At 57.4% G+C, this 23,717-nt stretch overlaps 10 protein-coding genes across 10 annotated transcripts; 5 read left to right on the forward strand and 5 right to left on the reverse strand.

The window, feature by feature from the left end:
• The first annotated feature begins 886 nt into the window (after window positions 1-886).
• Window positions 887-3,325, forward strand: SCHCODRAFT_02618471 (uncharacterized protein). The gene is made up of 2 exons (XM_050344874.1): window positions 887-2,919; window positions 2,985-3,325. The coding sequence occupies exon 1, from the start codon at window positions 1,374-1,376 to the stop codon at window positions 2,913-2,915; it is 1,542 nt and encodes a 513-aa protein (XP_050201061.1). The 5' UTR covers window positions 887-1,373; the 3' UTR covers window positions 2,916-2,919; window positions 2,985-3,325.
• Window positions 3,326-4,107: 782 nt separating this feature from the next.
• SCHCODRAFT_02222762 (uncharacterized protein) lies at window positions 4,108-5,431 on the forward strand. Its single transcript, XM_003032622.3, has 7 exons — window positions 4,108-4,545; window positions 4,593-4,698; window positions 4,755-4,816; window positions 4,868-4,914; window positions 4,971-5,089; window positions 5,141-5,245; window positions 5,297-5,431. Exons 1-7 carry the CDS (start codon window positions 4,457-4,459, stop codon window positions 5,387-5,389), a joined length of 621 nt encoding a protein of 206 aa, XP_003032668.1. The 5' UTR covers window positions 4,108-4,456; the 3' UTR covers window positions 5,390-5,431.
• A 42-nt stretch (window positions 5,432-5,473) lies between these two features.
• SCHCODRAFT_02699022 (uncharacterized protein) lies at window positions 5,474-7,233 on the reverse strand (the record flags this gene model as incomplete). The annotated part of the gene is made up of 5 exons (XM_003033225.1): window positions 5,474-6,472; window positions 6,520-6,544; window positions 6,601-6,738; window positions 6,797-6,952; window positions 7,058-7,233. 5 exons carry the CDS (start codon window positions 7,231-7,233, stop codon window positions 5,474-5,476), a joined length of 1,494 nt encoding a protein of 497 aa, XP_003033271.1.
• Window positions 7,234-7,585: 352 nt separating this feature from the next.
• On the reverse strand, window positions 7,586-10,124 carry SCHCODRAFT_02618479 (alpha/beta-hydrolase). Its single transcript, XM_003033226.2, has 9 exons — window positions 9,470-10,124; window positions 9,205-9,362; window positions 9,115-9,157; window positions 9,031-9,059; window positions 8,902-8,969; window positions 8,693-8,805; window positions 8,417-8,530; window positions 8,074-8,257; window positions 7,586-7,894 (listed from the first exon to the last, which is right to left on the reverse strand). The coding sequence occupies exons 1-9, from the start codon at window positions 9,786-9,788 to the stop codon at window positions 7,732-7,734; spliced, it is 1,191 nt and encodes a 396-aa protein (XP_003033272.1). The 5' UTR covers window positions 9,789-10,124; the 3' UTR covers window positions 7,586-7,731.
• A 174-nt stretch (window positions 10,125-10,298) lies between these two features.
• SCHCODRAFT_02618486 (uncharacterized protein) lies at window positions 10,299-13,143 on the reverse strand. Its single transcript, XM_003033227.2, has 8 exons — window positions 12,682-13,143; window positions 12,068-12,627; window positions 11,897-11,990; window positions 11,576-11,709; window positions 11,406-11,522; window positions 11,064-11,251; window positions 10,654-10,994; window positions 10,299-10,505 (listed from the first exon to the last, which is right to left on the reverse strand). Exons 1-8 carry the CDS (start codon window positions 12,841-12,843, stop codon window positions 10,443-10,445), a joined length of 1,659 nt encoding a protein of 552 aa, XP_003033273.2. The 5' UTR covers window positions 12,844-13,143; the 3' UTR covers window positions 10,299-10,442.
• A 482-nt stretch (window positions 13,144-13,625) lies between these two features.
• On the reverse strand, window positions 13,626-15,524 carry SCHCODRAFT_02535614 (uncharacterized protein; the record flags this gene model as incomplete). The annotated part of the gene is made up of 3 exons (XM_050343578.1): window positions 13,626-13,988; window positions 14,043-14,178; window positions 14,235-15,524. 3 exons carry the CDS (start codon window positions 15,522-15,524, stop codon window positions 13,627-13,629), a joined length of 1,788 nt encoding a protein of 595 aa, XP_050201062.1.
• A 179-nt stretch (window positions 15,525-15,703) lies between these two features.
• On the forward strand, window positions 15,704-17,047 carry SCHCODRAFT_02535618 (uncharacterized protein). Its single transcript, XM_003032623.3, has 3 exons — window positions 15,704-15,725; window positions 15,778-15,839; window positions 15,891-17,047. Exons 2-3 carry the CDS (start codon window positions 15,817-15,819, stop codon window positions 16,900-16,902), a joined length of 1,035 nt encoding a protein of 344 aa, XP_003032669.1. The 5' UTR covers window positions 15,704-15,725; window positions 15,778-15,816; the 3' UTR covers window positions 16,903-17,047.
• SCHCODRAFT_02618494 (exocyst complex component Sec6) lies at window positions 17,008-19,655 on the reverse strand. The gene is made up of 4 exons (XM_003033229.2): window positions 19,263-19,655; window positions 18,823-19,215; window positions 17,271-18,768; window positions 17,008-17,217 (listed from the first exon to the last, which is right to left on the reverse strand). Exons 1-4 carry the CDS (start codon window positions 19,557-19,559, stop codon window positions 17,144-17,146), a joined length of 2,262 nt encoding a protein of 753 aa, XP_003033275.1. The 5' UTR covers window positions 19,560-19,655; the 3' UTR covers window positions 17,008-17,143.
• Window positions 19,656-19,739: 84 nt separating this feature from the next.
• On the forward strand, window positions 19,740-21,796 carry SCHCODRAFT_02618497 (ubiquinone biosynthesis hydrox; the record flags this gene model as incomplete). The annotated part of the gene is made up of 6 exons (XM_050344875.1): window positions 19,740-19,899; window positions 19,953-20,096; window positions 20,148-20,206; window positions 20,261-20,527; window positions 20,575-21,295; window positions 21,346-21,796. 6 exons carry the CDS (start codon window positions 19,740-19,742, stop codon window positions 21,717-21,719), a joined length of 1,725 nt encoding a protein of 574 aa, XP_050201063.1. The 3' UTR covers window positions 21,720-21,796.
• Window positions 21,797-21,987: 191 nt separating this feature from the next.
• On the forward strand, window positions 21,988-23,371 carry SCHCODRAFT_02495063 (uncharacterized protein; the record flags this gene model as incomplete). The annotated part of the gene is made up of 6 exons (XM_003032625.1): window positions 21,988-22,132; window positions 22,187-22,334; window positions 22,398-22,535; window positions 22,594-22,888; window positions 22,943-23,045; window positions 23,097-23,371. The coding sequence occupies 6 exons, from the start codon at window positions 21,988-21,990 to the stop codon at window positions 23,369-23,371; spliced, it is 1,104 nt and encodes a 367-aa protein (XP_003032671.1).
• Window positions 23,372-23,717: the final 346 nt, after the last annotated feature.

Below are 23,717 nucleotides of genomic sequence, written 5' to 3' on the forward strand. Positions count from 1 at the left end.
TCCCCTGATCCATACATGGACTTGCTGCGGACAGTAGTCCATTTTCGCGCTCGCTCCCTTAGCAGGATTGAAGATCCTGACTCTAGATGTTCGCATATAGGCTCACTAGAATAAAACAGCTTCTGAAGCCAACTCTCCTGGTTCTATCGACAGCGCTTGTGATGTTTCGATTTTTCCTGTGCCACATATTCCTGGTCAATTGTGGCACAAATCATGAATGATGTCCCCATCGCTATTAACCCTCTCGCTTCAGCTCATTGTTCGTGCCTTGGTAAGATCGTAGGTAGTTGTAGATGTCGAACGATACGCGGGCTGCGTGGCATCCTCAGAGGTGCGTAATCTTGGCCTTCGCTTCTTCGCATTCACCAGTGGCAAAAGCATCGTTCCCCTTTTTCATCGCGGCACAAGGCGCTGATACATGTATTGAATGGGTACGTAGGGGACGTGTAACGTCGTGAGGGGTAAGCCCAGCGTACCTAACTTTGCAGCTAGAAGTGATCTCGAGACTGGTTCACTAGGACCGAAAGTGGTAGTCTGGGGAAACGTTTGTGAGCAGCACACAGGTCAGCCTGCCGCCCGGCAGACTATCATCCGAGCAGGATCAATCATTGTACGATACGGATTAGCGAAAGATTGACCCGTGCTCGTGTAGATGCCGACTTGCATATCTCGCTCGGTACGAGGAAAGGATAGGGAAATGATATAGGGGCGATGCTCCCACGTTAATAAACCATCGTTGGCCATAAGTAGTGTTCCAGGGAGATTGCCACTACCGAGTTGCTCTGATAGAACGCTACCAAGCCTAAGAGTTCAGTGTTGCATCGGAAGGGGACCCAGCGGTTAATTACGCGTTTGCCGACTTGTTCAGATGGGGTTGGAGACGGATTGATTCTCCCTTTGTCTTGGACGTTCATCGCCATGTTCGCTGCGACCGAATCTGGCGCGACTTCTCCGGTGTCTGGCCGGTGTCTCGCTTGTGGTCCACGACCTTGTCGAGCTTCTGAAGGACGTAAAGCAAGATCAAAATGTTCTGCGACTCTGCAGGCCACACCTGTGTTTCTCACGTACTCTGGCTGCGTGGCCTAGACTAGCGGTGGTGCGTTCCTTGCTGGCTTCCGAGCGCGCCCGATGTTCGCTCAACGTGCTGCGACTAGCAGCGGTGTGTACTCGGACGCACAGCAAAGGAAAGAAGGTCTCGGAACCTGCGTGGACACGCCGGAATGCATCAGCGAAACGTCATGAACTGCTTTTCGCCCGTCGATCGCGAGCGTGGGAGCATGTGGGGGACGAGTTCTGTCCGTCCGGGGCTATAAGAGGGGAAGCATTATGGGCCCGTGGGGTACCCTCGCCTCTTGCCTCCCACCACCATCGCCATGTCCTCCCCCAACGGTCGCCGCCTCTCTGCTCGCAGGGGCTCCAACTCCGCCCCCGACCCCTTCGCGCGGCACCTGTCGAACGCGGGGCAGGCTCCCTCGAACAGCATCCTTACCCTCGTCAAGGTGCCGGCTCAACTCGAGCCCACCAACGGCCATGCTCACCGCAAGCGCGCGTCGTCCGACATGAGCAACAGCCGCGTCAGCTTCGCACACTCCTCCTTTGAGCGTGCGCGTCCCGGCCAGCGTACCCCCTCCAGCCCAACCTCATCCCCGCGAATGCGGGCCAACTCCGGCTCCCGCGAGCGCACCCACTCGCTCTCCCTGTCCTCCAGGCCGAACCTCACCCCTGATCAGCTCTACGATCTCGTGAAGCACAACAAGCAGTTCCGCAGTCGCCCCCAGTCGAACGCGACGGAGATGCCCCTCGAGCCCGCGACGTTCACCCCGCTCGCGGACTCAGTTTACCTCCCCTTCGTCGACAGGCCCACCGAGATCGCTGCCCTCGTCTCCACCCCACCCACCGCGAGGCTGTTCGCTTTGCTGGCGCAGACCTTCCCTAAATCAACGGATTCAGTGGAGGATCGAGACCCGGCGACTTGGGACTATAAGAAGCTCCATCACTATCTGACAACCGCGACGCGCGAAACAGATCCAGATCCAACGTTCGTCGCCAACATCCGAAAGTGCATCCTCCCCCGCTCCGAGCTCATCTGGGAGCGCATTAAGGGCGCGCTGGGTGTGCCCCCGGAGCTCGACCATGACGACCCTGCGGAGGCTTCTGATCTCTCATCCGATGAGGGTATGAAGGCCCGTGGCCACTGGGAGGGGTGGGACACTGCGTGGGATTCGCCGGTGGTCGAGCGTAAACAGTACTTTGCGGCGGGAGACGCGGTGTCGCCGACACCCCAGGGTGCTTCTCCGGGCGCGCCTGTGACGATCACGACTCAGGCGGCCTCTCCGCCGGTCGAGGATGGATTCACGAGCAGCAGTGATGACGAACTCGACTCTTCACTCACTGTCGAGACGCTGGTTGCATCTGGCTCGCCGACGCCCATTTCTCCGCGGTCACCCGGCCTAGGCCTCATCACTGAGGCTGACGAGGAGGAGCTGAATGAGGCCGCAGATGCGAGCCCGCCGGCGCAGGAGCCTATCGCGGGCCTCCGGTTCCGCACGAACTCGTCCAATGCGCCGACTTCGCCCGCGCGCATGTCATCGTCGATCCTCTCCAGCCTGCCCTCCACATTCTCCGACACCTCGGTATCTTCCCTCAGCGACGGCCTCGGGCGCAGCTTCACGTCGACGCACTCCCTCTCGCGCTCGCCCGGCAGCGCGCTATCGTATTCACCGGAGACGCCGCCGCCGTCCATCGGCAAGCGGCTGGGGCACCGCAGCAGCTTCGGCAGCTTCGCGAGCATCCACAGCATCTCGCTCAGCGATCGGGGGAGCATAGGTGGCGATGGGGGCTATGGGGGCTTGGAGCGCAAGGCCCCGCTGTTCGTCAGCAGCTTCGCGGGCATGGGCGCGCGCAGGCGAGGCTAAGCCTCTCACAGGTGCGTCTCTTGGGGCTTCTTGGCCCTTGGCTCACCGCGAATCCCTTAGCTGACACGCCTGACAGTTTCACTCCATGCATTTCATCCTGGAATATCGCATTCATACACGCGAACTTTTTCCCCACTCTCTTCAAGGACTGTAGATATGTGTACAATTACCGGAGGCGCGGCTGCGCGTCCCAAGGCAAAATGTAGTATAAGGGCTTGGTACTGGTATCATGTGTCTTTCTGTTTGTAATTGGTATGGAAGCTGTGCTTTCCGTGGTCAGACTTGTTGATTGCCAACGTCGTCCAAGACAGGGTTCGTTAGCTCTGTTGAAAGTGATTGGTCCTGTGTTATCAGACAGGGTGGCAATGCAGCTCGATTGGGCGCGCAGACGCGCGCAACGTATTCTGCATCGCTCAGGTGAGTGGCCGACGTCAGGGTCGGTGGTAGGCCGGGTTCTACGAGGCGTCAGCTGGCAGAGCTTTGGATAGTAGGTGCTGCGCGGGACGTCACTGCGAGGTCCCATGGGCTTTCGTCTATTGGTCTTGATCCTATCCTTCAAATTCGTCTTCTCGATCTCTTGCGCATAGGGTATAAGAGTGGCGAGGGGTGACTATTGCTAGCGTCTCAGTCCATTCAGCGATCCCTCGGCCGTCTATCCTGCGATGCCTCGGCAAGCCTATACTGCCATTCATTCTCGCCTACGGCCTGCGCCGCTGTGCTTGCACTTGAACGTTCGTGCGACACCCGAATGTCATCATAGCGGTGCCTTCGCGGATTCATCTGCGCTTCTGTAGGCTTTCGCCGTGGCTTCGGTAGCTTCGCGATGCTGAGAAGGTGCGTCGACAACTTAGTCCGTGTCTATTGTAGCTCATGGGGCTCCAGAACAGCTGTCAGTGCGCATGCAGTGTGGGCTACGCCAACCTTGATGGAATCGCTGCTTCGCCGCTAAGTCGAATGCTGTACGCGTCCTTGGAGCGGAACGGCGCTACGACTCGCGGAGCGCGACGCTCCGGCACTCATTGAGTGGATATCTACACGCGTTGAGGAACTAGACTCGTGTACCTGCGTCAAGCGGCGTAGCTCACATGAGCATGTCCCCATTCAATGGTGCGCCACCTTCCGCTCAATGCAGATGTCGCGCCAATGCATTCTGACGAGGCGGCTTTCCGGGGGGTTCAACTTCCCGCCTTCGCCGAAGCTCGAATATCAACATGCACGTGAAGGATCAGGTGACATTGAAGGGTTCGAATCCTTCTGCCGCCTCGCAAATCAGAAGCAGGATCTTCGGCCATGATGGGTCAACATCTGAAGGTCACATCTTCGCTTCACTATATTTCAGCCTTCTATATTCTTTAAGGAGAGAGCGGAGGCGGATTAATGTCATTCGGAGACTTATTAGTTGTGTATCATTGTGTGTCCAGTGGCTGTGCCATTTGTATCGTTCGGCTCCAAAAGGAAAGTGCCAAACTTGAACATAACCGTGACTGCCAAGTGCCACCGACGTTTGCAACGTGCGATAACAACCGGAAGATACTATTATCATGGACAGGAACTCTAAAGCAAGTCGCCGGTGGATCCACTTTCACTCAGCCATTCAGCTTGCCGTCTCGCGCGCGTCACACAAATGGACGTCAGTATGCGTGGATTATTGGCTGCAAACCGCTCATATGTGTACAGCTTCGACGAGTTCGCTCTTTGCTTCCCGGAATTTGTTGAACAAGACAGGGACACCGCGTCCCAGCTATTCAACCGCACCTCTGATTACATCGAGAGCCAGATATCGGTACACGCGCAGGCCTCCCTTTGTCAAGGTGGTAGTGACTGATGAATGGACTTCAGAGAATGATAGAAGATATATGCAAAGAGCATGACATGCAAACCAGCATAGACACGCTGCATCGGTATGCGTCCTCTCTTATATCGTCCGAACAGCCCACTCAAAGTTCTTATAGCATCGTGAATGAAGCCAAGGAACGCGACCAAGCTCTCGCAGCGACCGGTACCAAACTCTTTCATGGAGTGACCTAAAGACCTAGATACTGACACGTTGCGCAGGACAACCTCCTCCGCCCGATGTATGGTCTTCGTCAACCACCCCGCGCAACGCTATTGCTGCGCGAACAGTGCCTCTCCTACGACAGCATCGAGACCAGCTCAAGGTTATGTTGGCTGAGGTACGCTTGCGAGATCATCCGACAATATACCTGAATCAATATCTGGCGCAGCAACGAGAGAGGAACGCCCAAATGCTACGCGTCGTGGCAGAAAATCGCGCCGCGGCAGAGGTTGCAGATCGTCAAGTGCACGAGATAATGGACGCTATCGAGAAGGTACGTCTCTCTTATGTAGTGGGATCATATTCATCTGACGGAAAAGTACAGGTCATAGCTGAGTTCGAAAGGCTGCCTGTCGAGACTCTCGATTCCTGGGCGGTAACTGTACACGAGGCCGTACAAGGTCGACCCTCGCCGTAATGTGCACGGGATACCAGCAATTTATTGTACACTATTCGTGAGGTTCATAGCGAGTTTACCGGTTGCAAGAACGAAGGACAACAGTCACTTCATCGATACCGCCACATAGCCCTTCGAATCCGCCCACGCTTCGTCCCAACCTAACCCACTATGATCCCATCCTCGCTTCTCCTCACCCTTGCTCACCCACCCCAATCCATCGAGCATAACCGTCGCCGCACGCAAAAAGACCGACCCGTCAACGCCGGGCACCCCAAGATCCCGCTCCGTCTCGTACAGTTGCGCGCCATAGTAAAGCGAGCGCGCCACCTTCGAGACATGCGGTTCCGGGTGGTGAATGGCGTTGTCGATGATCGTGGGCCACCCGCCTGGTGAGGGCAAGCATGAGTCGTGCACCTTCACCGTGCCATTCGCGTCAGAACGGGGACCACCGAGCAACTTATCGTCCTCATAGTCCAGCGTCGCAGGCCTTGCGTACAGCGCCTCGATATCCGGCCTCGGGCGCCCCCGCATGATCGTTGTCACCAGCATCATGCGCACAAGGATGTGCAAGAGGCGCGCTTGGTACATCGGCTCGCGCGCGACAGCGAGGAGTGGCCGAATGAATGTTCCCGCCGTCACCAGGTGCATGAGGTGGAAGTCGACCAGAGGTGGGCGGCCTTGGGCATCGCGCCGAAGGCCGGTGCCTGCGAGCAGGAGCGTCCCCTGCACGATGACCTCCTTCATCTTGTGCTGGAGATCAGAGGTGAAGGCGGCGGCGTCCTCCGTCAAAGGGAAGGTCCAGCGATTGGCAAGGTCGAGGATGGCGCGCGAGCGCACTGAGTCCGAGAAGAACTCGTCGATGCGCTGCAGTGTCGCGACGTATGTTGGGTCTTTGTTATGTGGTCCCGGATTCAGGACGTCGGAGGCATACAGGTCGTTGAAGAGTTCGTTAAGCGTCGCTGATGGCTTAGTGGTGAATGACACGCTGGGGTCGCCGGAGGGTAAGTCGGCGAGATATTCGACCGGACAGTCAGGGACATGAACGGCTGCGAGAGCAAGTCCCATAGCCGTGAGGTAGTCCTGCTTGAACTCGACGCCGAACTGAGGGCGCTGTGAGCATCATTCGGCAAGCTGCAGGTACACCTTACGCCAGTTTGAATCCATGGATGCAGTCTTCGATGCGCGCGTCAGTCTCCCGGTACGTAGGCCCAATCATATCCAACACTTACAACCCGCTCACGAACCGCGCCAGCATCACCGTCCCGTTCCCGTTCGCCGCAGGGGAGAATATGTAGCGCTCGATTGTCGATTGCGCGCCATGCAGTGAGATTTGCTCGCCGAAGAACTTTAGGTATGTGGCGTAGGCTCTGTAAGTTGACGTGAGAAGTGGCCTCCAACTCCACTCCTGATCATTCTGGGACGTACTCTTCCTGCCCAAGTGCAGACGTCCAATTCTCCTCTGTCAGTGGTGGGATCTTATCCTCGGGCGCTTGAACAAGGGGACGCTGCGACGCAGACTCCACCTCGTAGATGTCTTGCAGTAGGCTTGCCGACGCGCCCAGGTCGTAGGCGGAAAGAAGGCTGAATATGGATGAGCGAACGCCACACAGGAAGCGGGCGACATGACCATCGGCACGGCGCGGAGAGGGACGAGATAACAAACGCGCGAGGAGAATGGATCCTTACTGGTGCGAAAGATGGTTATGGAACCCCTTGTTGTTGAAGTAGCAGTGATGCTTCTCGTAGTCGGCCAGTAGATTCTCTTGAGTGGCTTTGGCAGCGGAGGGCGTAACGCCGGGCACGTTGACGAGGCCCTTGCGCAGCGGAGGGTTGGTGCGAAAGGGATGTACTGTGGTAGACATGGTGTGAGTTCAGAGCGCGGTGAGTGGTTGTCTGTGCTTCGTGCTCAAGGCAAGCAAGGGTTATATAGTACGCTACAAGGGCTGGGCCATAGTCTTTGTAAGCCAAACAATCACCGACTGAGAAATGTACATGTGATGTTGAGCGGGTGACTTCCTCAGTGAACGCGAGGAAGAAGAGTGAGTCTGTCAGCGTGGGTGCGTGACCATTTACATGTTCAAGCAGCGGCTGAAATTTACCCGCTTATGGGACCGAATTTAGCGTACTTTCACACAATCGACATGGAGAGGGCTGCGTGGCGTTCCGGCCCAGAGGCTTCCTTGTTCATGCTGCACCCAGAGCATGAAGCCCAACGACTCTGACCAAGCAAACTTCCTGATTCGTCGAGCTATTCTACATGGTTACATCTGAAAGTACAAGACTGATTAGTGAGGTGTCGAAGCCGGAACTCTGAACACACATACACATTGCTACGTTCTTCATTCTTCATCCCACCATACTCAATACCCATCCTTCCCCTCCACCACCCCATACGCCGGTCCGCCCTTCGCGTACATCTTCCGCAGGTCGCCCACGAGGATCTCAGGGACCTCGTACGCGGCGAAGTGCCCGCCCTTGTCGTGCTTCTCCTCGAAGACGACGTTGCCGAGGAGGTCGCGGATACTGGGGAGGGGGTGAGCAAGTAGGAGGTAGCTAGGCGTAGGGGCCGCAACGTAGAGATAACGGGCTGCGGCGTGGAGGTACAAGCCACGCCCTCACGCCCTCGCAGGACACAATCCCTTCCGCGCAACCCCCAGTCTCTGCACCACATAGAAAACAACGCAAAGCAAAGAAACACTCACGGCTTCGGCGAAATCACAATCTCGCCCGGCAAGATCGTAAAGCCCAGCGGGATCGAGCTCGGCGGCGGGAGAGCCTGCCCCGCCGCGGCCGCCTTCGCGATCGCGGAGAAGGACTCGTAGTAGATGCGGAAGGACGCGGTGGGGCCGGCGCGGGAAAACCAGTAGATGGAGATCCAGGTGAGGACTGGGTGGGGGGTTAGTATGGTGGTCAGGATGATGGTCAGGATGGTGGTCAGGAGGGTTAGCATGGTGGTGTGTGGGTACTTGGGCGAGCGGGCGCAGGCGAACACATCGGCCAAGTACGACGGCACATCGGGTAAGTACGACGGCCCATTAGACTTACCTTCATCATCCGTCCACGGATAGTTGTGCGTCCACGACACCAGCTTCTCGTAGATCCACGCCAACAGCCCGACGGGCGAGTCGGTCATGCCGTAGCCGAGGGTCTGCGGCTTGGCTGGACATGGCGGGCGTTAGCTCCCGGTTTGGAAAAAAAGGAGAAGCTTATATCGGAGAGACGAAGATCGCAAAACCGGGGGAATGAGTGGAATTCGGGAAAGCGAGGCCTCAGGGCGAGAGAAAGCAAGCACCATGAATGCAGGTAGGCAAAGGAACTCACTCGACTGTAGCCGCAGATACGCGCCCTCCTTCTCGCGCCATTGCACGCCCAACTTGGCCTGTTCCTGCTCTTCGGGCGTAAGCTGGACGTTGGGGGGATCGGGGCCGAAGGAACTGGTCATAGTTAGTAAGCCATGAGCTGTGAGAGAGTATACTGCAGGCGTGCCGCTGTGCTAAGGAATGAAAGGAGCGACGCATCTGGACACTTACGTAGGCATGTTAGTGTGCCACGCCTTGACGTGCTTGACGCCGTAGGCTAGCGACATGTAGCGTGTGATCTGGACGGTCAGACAGACCTCAGAAGCCTTCTCGAATACAGTTGAGGAAGTAGGGACGCACCCCAGCACCCCAGTCGCCTCCCTGAGTGACTAAACAGACGGTTGTCAACAAGCCGGACACTGTCTATGGTCGAACAAAACGCACCATACGTCTCGTACCCAAGCGCCAGCATCAGTTTGTGAGCGACCTGACAAAGCCTCAGCTTCTTCCAAGCGTAATTACGCTGACTCTCACCTCGCCGTACTGAGGGATGGCAAATCCCCTCTTATGCGGCTGCTCCGAGAAGCCAAAGCCGGGAAGGCTGAGCGCGACGACGTGGAAGCTCGGCTGGCCCTCCGCGCCCTCCGCCAGAAGCGGCGCGATCTTCCGTGCCTCGATGAAGCTACCCGGCCCTGTGGATAGCAATCGATAAGCGTCCACCCCGACCCAGGATTCACTTCCACAACTCGAGCGTTGGATGGATAGAAGTATGGAGATTAATGCCAATCACGACACGCACAGCCATGCACGAACAGGAGCGGAATCGCGCCAGCCTTGGCGCTCCTGACATGCACGTAGTGCACGTTGAGCGTCCCGTGTCCGTCGACGGCGATGTCGCGCGTGAACTGGGGGAGGTCCGCGTTGAGCGCGGCCTCCTGCTTGCGCCAGTCGAACCCGCTGCGCCAGTGCGCGGCGAGGCGCTTGATGTCGGCGAGCGGGGAGCCGTAGTCGCGGCCCGCGTCCTCGAGCTCGTCGGGGAAGATGGTGAGCTCGAGCTTCTTTTGGAGGAGCGCGAGGCGGTCGTCGGGGATGGCGATCTTGAAGGGGGTTTCGGACATGATGGGGGTGTCAAGTGTATATGGTTGAGAAGTGGGACGGATGGGAGGAGGACGCAAGACACGTCCTCTTATAAAGGGTGCGCGTCCCCATGCTATATCGGGGTTTCCCAATCTCATACACAGCCGCGCATGCGAACCCACCTCGACTATGGCGAGCTGGTGAGCGCCTGATCAGTGCGCACTCCCGAGCCCAATTCGCGGAAGCTCTTGGCTGCTGCACCTCGGTACATGGTCCAGAATTCTGCGAGGACGGGAGCGCGCTCGAGTCAAAGACGGTATTGACACAAGAGGACTCAAGAAGAATGGGAAATTCAGCAGAAACATAACCGGCACCGGAGGGATAGCAAACAGAGATCGGAATGCGGATCCGGGGATAAATCCCGCGGGAACGCACGTGCCGAGCCGCACGAGCACGTTGAAGCCGTGACATGGACCCACAACAATCGTTTCTGAGGCCGGTCCTCCCTCTCAGAGGACTTCTGACTAGATGCGAACGCTCGAGCGTTGTCTTTGGCATCTGCATAAAGCAGTTCCCTTATCCAATATCTACTCGAAAGTTGTTAGTATGCGAGTTCAATCCATTAGTTATCAGTCGTCATAGTCGTGATATAGTGTTGAAGCGATGGACGTCTAAGCATCCTACGATGGACATCTTCACCCCAGCTGCTCCGGCTCCGGCGTCCATTCATTCGGTATCCGCCCAATTGACCACCCGACCTGTGGGCGCCCGTCAGTAAGTGCACTGTAGTCATCTCGGGACCAGAACGGGAGAAGCGTATCGTGTAGAGTAATCGTGACACAAGACCGAGAGGCATCAGCAGAAACGACAGGCATCACCAGAACCGCCCCCCCAAGAGGAACTCACCTTAACCAGCGTCTCCATCGGCACGCGCGAGTTATCCAGCAGGTCCTGATCGTACGCGACCGCACCGCGCGGGAAGAGCGCAATCACGGTGCTCCCGCCGTACGCGAAGTAGCCCAGCTCGTCCCCACGATGAACTTGCTTGCCGCTGTAGGTATCCCCATCATGACCCTCCTCCTCACCCCCGTCCCCACCCACGGTCCATCTAATGCTACCTACAAGCAGCGCACCGACGGCGACCAGCGCGACCGCCGCGCCCGAGTGCGCTTCCCGCATATGCAAAACTGACCGGACGTTCGCTGTGAGGATGTCGAGCCCGGGCTGATTGATCGCTTGGGGGTTTACTGAAATAGTGTTCATGAGCTTCTCACAGTAACCCTCTACCACAAAACCACCCAACCCATCCCACTCACCCGTAAAATACTCCCCCTCCACATCCTCAATCCGCCGCACCTCCCCATCGATCGGGCTATGGAACCGATGGTAGTCCGACGGCGCCAGGCGAAAGATGGCCACCGACCCGCCGTCGTAGGCGCGGGCCGCGGCGCTGGAGGCAGGGACGTTGAGGAGCTGGGGAATCGTGAAGTTGCGGCCTTTGATCCTGGGGAGAAAGGGGAGGTTAGTGGTGCCATACAAGGGGAGTGGGGTATGCGCCTATCGTAGCAGCAAATATGGGCGCACGGGAGAAAGGGCGGAGTGTAAGGGGGATATGCAGCTCGGAAGTAATACACATTGTAAACAACGCTGCCACTCACCAAAACTCAGTCGCCAGATCCACGTCGTCGTACACCGCTAGCCGCGAGTCGGCCACGCTGCACAGGCCGCGCTCATCTGCCGCGTTCTGCACGGGGCGCGCGTCGGGGCGGAGTCGCCTATGATGGCTGGATGTGAGTGAGGGAGTCAGGTACGTGGCATATAATCACACCTGTAGAAGAACTCATTAAAGCAACCGTACTTGCTCAGATCCTGCTCTAGCAGCTCCCCCGTGTCGATCTTGTACGTCTGAATGAAGCCCGGGATGGCGTGCGTGGAGGCGGGGGAGTCGTAGGTCTGGCCTTGCTGGGGAACGGGAGGTGTGGTAAGTATAGGTGGAAGGTATGTTAGGGGAGGGAGAGGTGACGCATGAATGTCAAATGGGGTCACGAATGTGGCGAGTGGACGGAGGGAGTAAACGTTAGGGAAAGGGGGGGGGGGCGTGGTCAGTTTGACGGGAGTGAGACGTGTGGTGAAAGGGAAGGGAGCTTACCTTGATGGACTGCTCCTTAAGCAGATTCTGTAGCCAGTCCATCTGGAGCATCTTCTTCTGGAGCGCGCCGTAGAAGAGCAGGTGCATGCCGATCCTTGGTAGGTGGGTAGCGGGGTCGCGTGAGCATTGTGTGAACGGACATAGCTCAACCGTGCACCTCCCTCAACGCACCTAGCATACAACGGCATATACTCAAACACCCTTTCGCCCGACTCGCGCACGATCACATAGTTCCCGACATGATATCTCGCCGCGAGGCGCTCCAACCACGGTATGCGCAGGGCCTGGATCGTCTCGAGGTCCGCGGTGGTGGCGAAGATGGTGTCGACGGCGAGGATGGGGACGGCGGAGTGGTCATCGGTGGCGAGGGTGGGTGTGGGGAGAGTTGAGGTTGAGGCGTCCGCTGAGGTTGAAGCTGAAAGGGCGTCCGAGTCTGCTGAAGCGGAGGGTAGAGCCGAATCTACAGCTCCTGGTCGATTGAAAGCCGCGGACAGGTCGACAAGCCGCGTGAGCGCATCCGCGACCTCCTTCGCCTCTGCCTCGGGGTCGACGTCGGGCATGTTCTCCGGCACAGTGATCACCTCGACGGGCTTGCCAGCGACGGTCCGGTGACTTGCGCCGTTGTACGTGGGGTGACTTGCATCCGCATTCGTGGGATGACTTGCATTCGCATCCGTGGGACGACTTGCGTCCGTGGCGCGCCTTGCATCCGCCGACGTAGTGGGGACCGGCTGGTACGCTGATGAAGCGAGTGCTCGATACGCGACCGGGTCCTTCTCCCTTACCGGCGAGTGATCATCCTCCGTTGAGTGTCCACTAGTATTTCCTTTCCTTCCATCTCCACCGTCTCCGCCGTACTTCTCATGCTGCAAGAGCTTCTGCGTCGGCCGGATCGCGTACTTGAGGCCGCGGAGGGGATTGGGGAGCGCGCCGAAGCAGGAGGGCATGGTGGGAGGGGTGTAGAGCAAGGTGCGGTACGATGTAAAGGAGCTGAGAATAGGATGAAGATGTGCCGAGGGCGCGATGTGGAGAGAGGTGGACGGCAGATGAGTGCGGGAAGGGCCAAGGGCAGGGGCGCTTGTGCGCAAGATCACGCGAGTTGGCTAGTATCGATCGAAGCACTGGTGACAGCTGCTAGCTGTGGTTTGCCGTCCAGGTGACCTGGGTGCTTGTGTCGTATGGTAGCAGGTGCCCGTGGCCGTGAAGGGAGGGCCAGCGGTTGCTGGTGAGAGGGAGACGACGTCCGCGACGTTGGACGCGACGAAGAAACCGCCAAGAAGCCGGCAGCCCGGTCCTCATCACTTCGAGAGATAAGATTGTGATGTGATGGGCTTTGGAAGTTCGGATGTGGTCTATGCTTGAGAGCCGCATGCTGAGTAGCGTCTCGCATACTGACCTGGTACCCGAAAGCTCCTCGAAACGTCTTCAAAGAGAAGCACGACAAGGGCGGACGGTTTGCCGCGTACGAGGTCCCTGAGGTTGTGGCGTGCGACCCGCGGAAGATGTATGCGAAGGGCGGGTCAGTTTATTGGGGAAGGTTTTGAGCAAGAGGATGGGTATGGAGAAGCATGAAAGTCAGCCTGGGAAGGATAACGTCGATATTCCTCCTCCCAATGTTCTCGTGCACGACCGATAGTCGTGCAATGATGGAAAAGCAATATATTACATGAAGATAGGCAGTAAACATGCTAGACTTGTGCGAAGGAGCGATCAGTGACAGAAAGCCATAGCTACGTGTCCATGATCGCGAGCCCCGAAGTTACTCTGTCTTCTGCGTCCGCCACATCTTTCTCGTAGTCCTCGAGCATCACGTCCAATGGGAATGCAGTATCCACGTCTTCAATCGAATCTCTTCCCCACTCTCGCCATTGTATGACGAGTCTGGTCGTCCAGGCATCTTCGGGCGCCTTCACCTCAACGACTGCCACCCTGTGCGTGATTGCCGGTTCTCGAAGATCGACATGCAGTGCCATTCGATGGCAGCGGTTTGGGTCCAAGACTAGGGCCTCCTCAACGATGGAGCGTATGTTTCTCTGCATGTGAGCGACGGCGAGCACGCAGATGAAGCGCCAATCACGCTGGGACATCCGAGCTGCGTGAATAGGTCAGCATATCCCAATCCACTCGCCATTAGCTGATAACTCACTGACGGTCCCGAAGTAGCAAGTTCGGCGATGCTTTTCCTTCCAGTGGGCCCTTTGGCACCGCTCCGAGCAGTACCAGGCATCTCTGCCTTGGCACGCCAATGTTTTAATCCCGGGTTCAGTCAATGACTGGGCGCACTGACGAAGCAATTGTGAGTACGGAGGCTTTAACGACGAGGAGAAACAGATTGAACCTCCGAGTACGAGCATTTTTCTCTGCCTTCCTTAAAAACCACCCTCGCATAGTCGAGAGCGGGCGCGCGTTCGCAATAGGCAGTCAGGCATTCGACTATGACCAGGTGTCGCTCGCTCGCTCGCTCTAGCTCGGGTATGAGGTCCGTCGTTTTTTGGTGGAAGGCGCGTAGTATCCGCCAGGAGTTGAACTCATCTGTGATGCGACGGACGACATCCTGCACGGACTTCAGAGCACTCTGATAGTCGCAATGTTTCAGGGCATTCAGAACCGTGGCGATGATGCCGTCATTGATCGCCCACTCGACCGCCTTGTTGTTGAGTGAAGATATCCAAAGGTTGCTGAGGTAGGTGCATCCCATCATCAGCGCCGGCCAATTGCAGGTGGTGATGTGGTGATCCAGAAGATGGACGAGGATGCGTGTGTCTTCCCGAGGGCAGGCAGAAACTTGAAGTTCAGGGGCGCGCGTCAAGATACTGGCCAGAGCGAGGAGGTGCAGGGAGACATAGCGGAATCGCGTCACATCCTTGAGGTAAAGGCCGTAGCTTGAGATGACATGGCAAAGGCGCCGCCGTTTGTTATGTATCCTCTGGCGCACTGTGCTGAGAATGAGCTCGCTGGCGACGCGCGACGGCCCATTCTCCGCGTAGATATTTTCTGCGAGGTCGTACATGAGCTTCACGAGCCTCATCACCGCGTCCCATGTCGGATCGGCGGTATACCGGAAGAGGTTGAGCCACATGTCGACCAAATAAGTTATGATGGAAGTAGTGAAGATGTATTCGTACATCTGTTCGCGGCCACCGTACATGCCCGGAAGGCAGACGGCGTGCAGTAGCGCCGATATAAGACGGCAAAGATCCTGATAACCGTTCGCGCCTGAGGCGGGTTGTAGGTGACCGTTCATCGGGTGCAATAATTCCATCCAATCGAGCACGGCAGGAATGTAAGTGCGAAGGTGACCGTACACCCCGCTGGCCGCTGGAATGAAGGGGAAGCTGCCAAGATCTCCACATATTGCGGCGAAGCAAAGAAGAGAATCCATCGCCTTGTCAATCTGAGGGTCAGTCAGAGAGAGCAGACGGCGGTCTCCAATTTTGCGCGTTGGCGGTCCTTTGTCGAATTCAGCGAATGGGAAGCCGTGGCGTAGCAGCACGTCGAGCCTCTTGAGCAACGGTCGCAAGCGCGGCGAGTCGGTGCGTTCAAAGTCTGCGGGTTGAAACTTTGCAAATTCAATGACAATAGCGTTCAGCTCCTTCTTGGATGATTGGAAGCTGCGAGGAGTGGCCATGCCTTAAGTCTCGATGGTGGAGGGAGCGTAGGAGGGGATAGGGGCACTATCTGTGTCACTGTGACAGGCCGACAGTCACCGCTTACCTTATATAGATAGTCCCATGTCACGGTTGAACTTACGTAAGTTGCTGCATGTGTGTGTGACATGTCGCCTGCAACTTGTCCTTAACCAGGCGAGTGCCCCAACCTTTGAGCGGCAGTACGTGTGTACGTCTTTCCCGAAATCTGGGTCATTGTCCTCACATGTGCAGGGCTTCCACCTGCCCCACGCTATCTCTTATTCACTAGCTATGGCTCCTGACGCGGCTCAGCCGTAAGTTGAATCGACGACCGTTGTATCGACCTCATTCACAGAGTTTATTAGGGATCCCTTTCCTGAATACTCTGAGGGGAAGGAGCTGCAATTGTTCTTGAAAGATTCAAACCCAACTCTTGCGGGGAGAACCTCTATTACGGGCAAAATTGTAGAGGCATATCGCCCGTTCACCATGTCTCCCGTCCTCCTCGTCTCCATCCCCCCACCTGCAGCGTCCTTGGAAAATGGGCCGCCTCTTCCTTCGACCGCCATTTTCAAACTCTACGATCGACGCTGCTTCACCAATATTCGCACAGACTTCGACGAAGGCAAGCCGTGGTCCCTCGAAAAGGAAAAGGAATACAGACAGTACCTCGACGATGTCTCTAACGGTTCTGCAACACCCCTCGACTTCGGGAGCCCGACCTTCTTCTATGACAACGACGTCTCGGATGGCGAGTTCGAGGCATATCTCCGATATATGGCGCAGAGAACGTTTGACGCCGAGAGATCCGCATACGAGCGCCTGCAGGAGCTACAAGGGAAGATATTGCCGACGCTGTATGGAGCCGTCGAATACGAAGCTGTCATTCCCAACGTCCGCGACGGCAGCGGAACGGTCACGGAAATGGTCCCGGGGCTTCTACTCGAATACGTCTCGTCGCTCTCTCTCCGTCAGCTCATAACCACCTGGAGGACGCGCGACCCACCATTGCCTGACTCCATCCTGGCTGCCGTATGTGCTGAGGCGGTAAGGGTCGTCGATCGCGTCTCCGACTTCGAGGTGCTCAACGAGGACGTGCGGGTGGACAACTTTCTCATCCGTCAGGAATTCTTGACCTCGTACGCTCAGTCTGGAGATACCGCCACACTAGACGGCGCAGTGGTCCTGATAGACCTCGGGCAATGCCGTTTGCGGCAGGCGGACGAGAGCGAAGACGAGTGGATCGAAGCCAAGTGGTCACAGGACGAGACGGGCGCGGTCGGATTTATCGCTCTTAATCTCGTGCGACGATTTGTTGGAAAGGACGTATGGAAGTACGAGAGGGACCTCCGGTACTATCGCCCGCTGGAGGAGTGACAGCAGATTAGCAGCACACCACGGTATATATACCTCTGCGTGACCAGGTAGAGAAATGCTTTCGTCAACGATCAAGTTGAGTTCTCGCGATACATGCAAATGCCGTCCTTTCCAAAGTCGTGAATCGATCGTGAATAGTGCAAATAAGGATACAATGCGATGATGGTACAAGCTGGCGAAGACCGCGCCTGGCATGCAGTGTGATATGGGCAGCGCGCAGCCACGGCGTACTTCCGCACGCCTACGTGGCGCGCTGAAGGAAGCGGGAGAAGCTACTCTGGACAGAGATCTTCTTCATTATCGTAGGTGCAGGTGCTGCAAAAACATCTTCAGTCATGACCGACATTGCATGCCATGAGGATACTCACGTTCTGTCAGATCTTCTGAGTTCGCTTTCCGCTTGATGCTGTCCATGACCTCGCTCACCGCCGAGCGGTCCAGGTCGTTCCGTGCCTTCACCAATCCCTCCACGAACTGCAGGTTCGGCCCGTGTATCTTCGCGAACTCGAAGAACGACAAGAAGATGAGGTCCTTCGATGCCTCGAGCATCGCGAGCACGAGGTTCATGATATCGAACGCCGCCTCGAGCTCCTCACGCTTCTTGTACCCGGAGAAGAACGAGAACACCGCCTCGATGTCGTCCCCGATCTTGTTTGCCGCGCTGGGCATCTTGAGCTTCGAGGCGTTCGCGAGCGCGGTGAGGTAGGTAACGAGGAAGGATTCGATGAGGTCGTCGATCAGGAGGTCGAGTAAGGATGGGTTCAGGTAGGACTGGAAGTCCTCCATGTAGTCTCGCAATGTAGCCACGATCTGCGCCATGACGTCGCCCTCGTACCAGGCCTGCTGGAACAGGGTCTTCGTCGCCGGCCGCAAGTCGTTGAACATCATGTCGATGAGCGTCTGCGTGCACTTCCGCGCGACATCGAGGTACCCGTCGAACGCGCTGTTCAAGTGCTCGCTGATCGGCACTCGGTACTTCTCGGATACCAAGGGCTCGACGCGCGCGAGCAGCGCCTCCGTGTAGTCCGCGCTCTTGATTTGGTCGTTGGCGAGCGCGATGCAGTACTCCATCAGACCAGATGCAACCTCCTCCGGCTTCTCCGTCTGCTTCTTGAACTCGGCCTCAACGGTGCGCACCCACGTCTCCTGGATCCCTCGCATCACGCGATTCGTCTCCGCGACGACACGCGCGAGAATCGCGCCCTGGCCACTCTCCGTAGCGAGGTCGATCTGCTGGTTGACCATTTGGAAGAGGATGACCGCGCCCTGCATGCCGTAGAGGCCGTCGCTGTCGATTTCTGGAGGCTCTGCGCGCGTGGTGAACTCGCCGACCTCGGTCTTCATCAGGTTGGCGGACCACTCGTCGAGCTTCTTGATGATGAGCTGGACGTAGTCCTCGATGAGGTCCTGCTCCTTGCCATCCAAGAGTGGCGGCTCCATCAGCTCTGGCGGGATGTTCAGTTCCTTCATGTCGGCCTTATAGCTCTTGATCCAGTTGAAGAGCTCGAGAAGGACGCTGGCGCCGGGGTCGGAGGCGACAAGCCTCTTCAGGGTGTTGTTAAGGGCTTTGTGGTACTCGCGAATGTAGAATGAGTACACCTCGTAGCTGGGCGGGAAGCACGGCACGACATCGCTTTCTATGCGAATGATGTCCTGGTACATCCAACCAATGTCGTTCAAGAAACCGACGGGGTCGTTCGCGTACTGCTCATACGCGTCGCTGAAGGTCGCCTGAATGGAGTCCGAGATGGCTTTCATAATTTTCGACCGGTAGTGCTTGATGACACGGGCATTGGCTTGCATCGACTTGAATTTCGACGCGGCGTCCATCTTCGCGGCCTTCTTCACCAGCCGGATAGCGATAGCCTGCAAGCGGCGGCGACGTGAGGCTATGAGGCGAACACTCCGCGGCCCGCGCACCTTCTCGTCCTCCCTGCCCTCCGTCTCGGCGATCTTGATGAGCTTCACGACGACGTCCGGGTTCCCCGCGCGCACGATGCTCAGCACGTTCGACGCGAGGCCAATGATGTACTGGTCGAACGCGTCGATCACGCCGTTCAAGCGCTCGAACCACTGCGAGAGGGTCGCACGCGACTGCGCCGACGCCTTCTTCGCCTGGTGCATAGTCTCATTGCGGAAGTCTTCGAGCTGTTTGAGCTGGAAGTGGATGACGAGGAGGTTGGGGGCGGGTCCGAGGATGTCCTGGCTGTCCTCCTCGAGCATGTTCTCGAGCATGTCCAGTCGCGAGTTCATCTCGAGGAGGTTCTGCACCATCTCCTCCGTCTGCTCGAAGTTTCTGTGTACCATGGACACCTAGGTGCGGTCAGTACCTCTATAGGTATGTAGAAGATGCCACGTACTCTGCTGATCTGGTCGAATGTTGCAACATGGTTCTGGGGATCGTTGCACTCCCGGTCTATCTGCACCATCTCATCGCGGATGGTCTGCACATTCTTCCGCGTGTTCAGCAGCTTTCGGAGCCCTTCTCGCGTCGCAGTAAGCTGCTCCTTCACTCCTGTTCGTAGTCGTGCGTCTATAGAGGCCTTCTCCTTCTCGAGTTTCTTCCGGTATGCGGAGACCTTGGCCAGATCGTCAGGAGACTGCAGGTACTCCCCGATCGCCTGCGCGGCGGAGGCGGGGCCAGCAGCTGCAGCCATAGTCGTTGGGTGTAGTAGAAGACGATGTTCGTGTAGTGTATCAGAGGTTCATGCGAGGAGAGTGTCGTACAGTGGCGTGAGGTCGATGGGCGTAAGAAACAAGATGAATGCAGGTAACAATTACCTCCATTCCGAGAGAACAATAGACGCGGCGTGATCCCTACTTTGTTCCGGGCGTTCATGTCGTTGACCCTCACGCGCCACTGCGCGCGATTGACAACACGGGCCGCAAGGCATAACCTACTCTCGCTCAGATGCGCGTCGACCGTGGCGCCGGAGCACTCTGATGTGGTCATCGTCGGAGGCGGGCCTGCGGGTCTCGCGCTTGCAAGCGCGTTAGGTGCGTCCGTCGGAAACGCGTGCGACGCACTACTGACCCCATACGACATGCAGCATCCTGTAGGAATGTGCGCGAGAAGCTGCGTATAACACTCGTCGAGGCAGGGGACCTGTCCAAAGTCCGAGCCTGGACCCAGCCTGAGGGCTATTCCAACCGCTGCGTTTCGTTGACGAACGATTCGACACGGTTCCTTCGAGGTGCGTAGATTATGTACTCTCGGTTATTCCAAATCTTACACCTACACTTAGACATCGGCGCGTACTCTCATGTCGACGAGCAGCGTACTTGTCCTGTCGAGGAACTTCAGGTTCGCACCTTGAATCCACAGCACTTCGGTTCCCCTTGAACCAACGTCGCGCAGGTTTGGGATGGCATTTCGGACGCCAGGATACAATTCTCCGTCACTGACCTCTACAACGACGCGAGCGAGTGCGACTTGCAGGGTATGTCCCGCATCATCGAGAACCTGAACCTGCAACGCGGACTCTTGCGCCATCTCGACACTTTCCCCGACATTCAGCTTTTGGATAAGACGAAGGTGCAAACCATCACCCCCGACGAGGGTGCTACCGGCAGCTGGCCGATACTCCACCTCGACAATGGACGCTCTATCCGCGCCAGGCTCTTGGTGTGTCCACCCTTCTTTGCCCACAAATAAGTCTTACGCGCATGCAGATTGGCGCCGACGGCATGAACTCTCCCGTCCGCAACTTTGCTGGCATTGACACCTTCGGCTGGTCGTACGACACCCAAGCCATCGTCGCCACCCTCTTCCACCCCCCGCGCGGCGCATACCAGCCCCCCAACACCACCGCATATCAGCGTTTCCTGCCCACTGGACCCATCGCCTTCCTCCCACTCTCCCCCACCGCCTCCACCCTCGTCTGGTCCACCCGCCCCCACATCGCTAGCGCGCTCACGAAAGGCGACCCCCAGGCCCTCGGGCATATGATCAACGCGGCATTCCGCTTGCCTGCTCTCTCGATGGACTACCTGGCGACGCGCGTCGTGGAGGCGTTCAATGCTGACACGCCGCTTACCGTAAACCAGATCGCGGAGGAGATTGCGTGGCGTGAGAGGTCGCATGCAATTGACCAGCACTCGGCGTTCTCGTCGGCGGTGGTGACGACTGAGGGGACTATGCCGCCTGCGGACGCGGAGATGGTGCCGCCGCCAGTGACGAGCATACAGCCTGGCACCGTTGCATCGTTCCCCTTGATCTTCCGCCATGCGCAGACTTACCTCGGCGAGGGTGCTGGAGCGCGCACTGTCTTGGTCGGCGACGCGGCCCATCGCGTGCACCCCCTTGCTGGGCAGGGATTAAACCTCGGGCTAGCAGATGTTGCGTGCCTTGCGCGTGTCATAGAACGCGCTGTCTCTGTTGGTGGCGATATTGGTGCGTAAGCTCGCTGTGAGCTCATTGCAGGCGCTTACAAATGATTGCAGGTTCCTATACATCCCTTCTCCCTTACGCGCAGGAGCGCTACTTTGAGAACCACAAGCTCATGTCTGCCATGGACAAGCTTCACAAGATCTACACTACGGACCTCGCCCCTGTCGTCTGGGCGCGCTCGGTCGGTGTGGAGGTGCTAAACGAGCTGGACACCATCAAGGCGGCGATGATGCTCTCAGCAGGTTCGTCGCCGAGGCCCAGGCCCACAGAGGCAAATCCTGCGGCAACTGCGTGGGGTGTCGTGGCCTCGGGCTTGGAGAATCTGAGTACGGCTGTTGGGGTGGCACGCACGCTAGGTGGTGGAATCCCGGGAGTTGTAGCTACAGGTCTGCAGGGGGTGCTGAGGGGCTTCGGGCAGAAGCAGTAGCATATCTGATTCATTCCATCTCATCTCCCAGCAAACCTTGGATATCTTCCATGCGCCATCTGTGGCACCAACCCTCACCAACCTCTCAGTACAATACCTTCCACTTCCGGACACATAAAGGCAGGCACAAATCCGGTGATTCGGATCTGATGCCGGTCGTCGTTGACGGTGGCGCTGCAGCCTCGGGCTCGTTCCCTCTGTCGCCGACTCCTGTGCTGCCCTCTACGTGTCCTTCGTCGCTGTCGTTGACGAGGTTTCCCGCCCTATCATGAGCTTGGATAAGAACCTCTTCACGCTACTCTTCACACCGAACAAGGATGCGCCCAATGTGACCGATCTCGTTGACCCCGCGGGGACGATCCACTATCGCAAGCAGCGCATCCCGGGGTCGACGTATGCGGTCGAGGTGTATGGTTCGTCTGCGTGCTCAATGTCGATGCTCGGTGTGAGCTACAGCTGCGTCGCAGATCCCATGTCCGAGTCCCTGCTTGTCAAGGTCAGCGCTCCGGCGACTACGAGCAAGACGAAGGTCCTCGAGCTCTGCAACCCAACAAGCATCGTAGAGCTCAAGTACACGGGTACGCTGAGCTTCCGATGGTCGTTCAAGTGGGAAGAGTGAGTGCGTCGTATTCCCGTAGAGTGGAGGACGAACACGCTGACGACGGTGGCATTCAACAGCCACGAATTCGAATGGAAGCGCGAAGAGTGCTATATGCTGAGGAAACCAGATCCGCCTGTGCTGGTGGCGATCACGAAGGAACCTGCTGGCAGGATTAAGACGAAGACAGTGCAGATTCTGGACTACAACATCAACCGGTGCGTTTCCCTTCTTCGAGAAGTATGGTCGCTGGGCGCTAAATGCGACATTGCATAGCTTCGACGTGGAAGACAGGAAGGGGCTGGAGATAGTCATTCTCACCGCTCTCCTCACCTTCCAAGATGCCAACGACACATATCATGCACCCCCCACTCCGTCCCGCCAGTCCTCCGGTCCCACACCAATCGAGACATCCGCACCACCTCCCCCGCCCCCTCCACGACCTGAACCCAAGAGTGGTGTCGACCGGATAGCGGAGCTGCAAGCTATACGTGGGGAGCTGAATGAAGTGACCGTGGAGGATGAGGGCAGCTTCGAAGACTATGCGCGATATTCCGCCAACCTGCTGGCTGTGAGTGGTTACTTGTGCCACTCCATACCATTGTAGACTAATCTTTGACCACAGGACGAAGCTATGCTATTCATCACTATTCGTTCATCAGAGGCAAGCCAGGTGCCGAAGGTGTTGCAGGTCGTCGAGGAGACTAAGCGCATACGACATAAAGCCGGTGCAGTTCATCGCTTCAGTTCGTACTTGATCCCTTGCTAATACCCCTTAGGCATCTACGATGAAGATGAGCTGCATCAATATGTTGTATACGACACCGTTAAGGCGAAGGGACCTCGCAGAATCAATTTGGACGACGAAGATCCTGCGAAGGCTAAGTACACCCCTCCGAACAGCCTCAGCGTCCACCTGAGCAAGATACCTATGCCCGAGCTTCAGCCGAAGGCTTCGGTGAAAGACAAGGACGACAGCAAACGACGCTCGGCTCCCCCGCCTGTCCCTTCCTCGTCGAGTGCTGAAGCCAAGAGCAAGGATGCGGGTTCGTAGAATTCGAACAATCACTACCAGACGATCACACTGACATCTCGACCGTTCAGCCAAACTCCGACGCCCGCGCTCGAAATCGCCTGCAAGGCAGTCCAAACCAGCACAATCGCCGCCCAAGCAATCGCCACCGAAACACTCCCCTCGCGTCCACTCCCACCAAGTACATCCTCACCAGCCGTCACCTTCGCCGTCGCAGCTGAATAATCCGTACCTTTTCACGGCCCCTCCGCCACCACCACCTCAGCGGAGCAGCTTCTACGGCTCATTCATGTCCAGACCGCCACCCCCGCCGCCGCCTCCGGGCGAGCAGCAACAGCACTACTCACAGCATAGTCTATCGGGCGTC

Source organism: Schizophyllum commune, assembly GCF_000143185.2.
Source record: "Schizophyllum commune H4-8 unplaced genomic scaffold SCHCOscaffold_4, whole genome shotgun sequence".
In the NCBI taxonomy this organism is placed as follows: Eukaryota; Fungi; Basidiomycota; class Agaricomycetes; order Agaricales; family Schizophyllaceae; genus Schizophyllum; species Schizophyllum commune.

What these genes read in the sequence shown, in the direction of transcription:
- SCHCODRAFT_02618486 (XM_003033227.2), bottom strand. Translation starts at nt 12,843, where the DNA reads ATGCCCTCCTGCTTCGGCGCGCTCCCCAATCCCCTCCGCGGCCTCAAG. An exon ending in GATCTGGCGACTGAGTTTTG is followed by an intron (nt 11,252 to 11,405) that starts GTGAGTGGCAGC and finishes CTTTCTCCCCAG; the next exon opens with GATCAAAGGCCGCAACTTCA. An exon ending in CGATGGAGACGCTGGTTAAG is followed by an intron (nt 10,506 to 10,653) that starts GTGAGTTCCTCT and finishes GGGCGCCCACAG; the next exon opens with GTCGGGTGGTCAATTGGGCG.
- SCHCODRAFT_02222762 (XM_003032622.3), top strand. Translation starts at nt 4,457, where the DNA reads ATGGACAGGAACTCTAAAGCAAGTCGCCGGTGGATCCACTTTCACTCA. An exon ending in AGCATAGACACGCTGCATCG is followed by an intron (nt 4,817 to 4,867) that starts GTATGCGTCCTC and finishes AAGTTCTTATAG; the next exon opens with CATCGTGAATGAAGCCAAGG. An exon ending in TCAAGGTTATGTTGGCTGAG is followed by an intron (nt 5,090 to 5,140) that starts GTACGCTTGCGA and finishes TATCTGGCGCAG; the next exon opens with CAACGAGAGAGGAACGCCCA.
- SCHCODRAFT_02618479 (XM_003033226.2), bottom strand. Translation starts at nt 9,788, where the DNA reads ATGTCCGAAACCCCCTTCAAGATCGCCATCCCCGACGACCGCCTCGCG. An exon ending in GCTCCTGTTCGTGCATGGCT is followed by an intron (nt 9,363 to 9,469) that starts GTGCGTGTCGTG and finishes TGCTATCCACAG; the next exon opens with GGCCGGGTAGCTTCATCGAG. An exon ending in CCATCCCTCAGTACGGCGAG is followed by an intron (nt 9,158 to 9,204) that starts GTGAGAGTCAGC and finishes AGGCTTTGTCAG; the next exon opens with GTCGCTCACAAACTGATGCT.
- SCHCODRAFT_02618494 (XM_003033229.2), bottom strand. Translation starts at nt 19,559, where the DNA reads ATGGCTGCAGCTGCTGGCCCCGCCTCCGCCGCGCAGGCGATCGGGGAG. An exon ending in AGGGCAGGGAGGACGAGAAG is followed by an intron (nt 18,769 to 18,822) that starts GTGCGCGGGCCG and finishes CGCCGCTTGCAG; the next exon opens with GCTATCGCTATCCGGCTGGT. An exon ending in CTCAGAAGATCTGACAGAAC is followed by an intron (nt 17,218 to 17,270) that starts GTGAGTATCCTC and finishes ATGTTTTTGCAG; the next exon opens with CACCTGCACCTACGATAATG.
- SCHCODRAFT_02535618 (XM_003032623.3), top strand. Translation starts at nt 15,817, where the DNA reads ATGGCTCCTGACGCGGCTCAGCC. An exon ending in GCTCCTGACGCGGCTCAGCC is followed by an intron (nt 15,840 to 15,890) that starts GTAAGTTGAATC and finishes AGAGTTTATTAG; the next exon opens with GGATCCCTTTCCTGAATACT.
- SCHCODRAFT_02618471 (XM_050344874.1), top strand. Translation starts at nt 1,374, where the DNA reads ATGTCCTCCCCCAACGGTCGCCGCCTCTCTGCTCGCAGGGGCTCCAAC.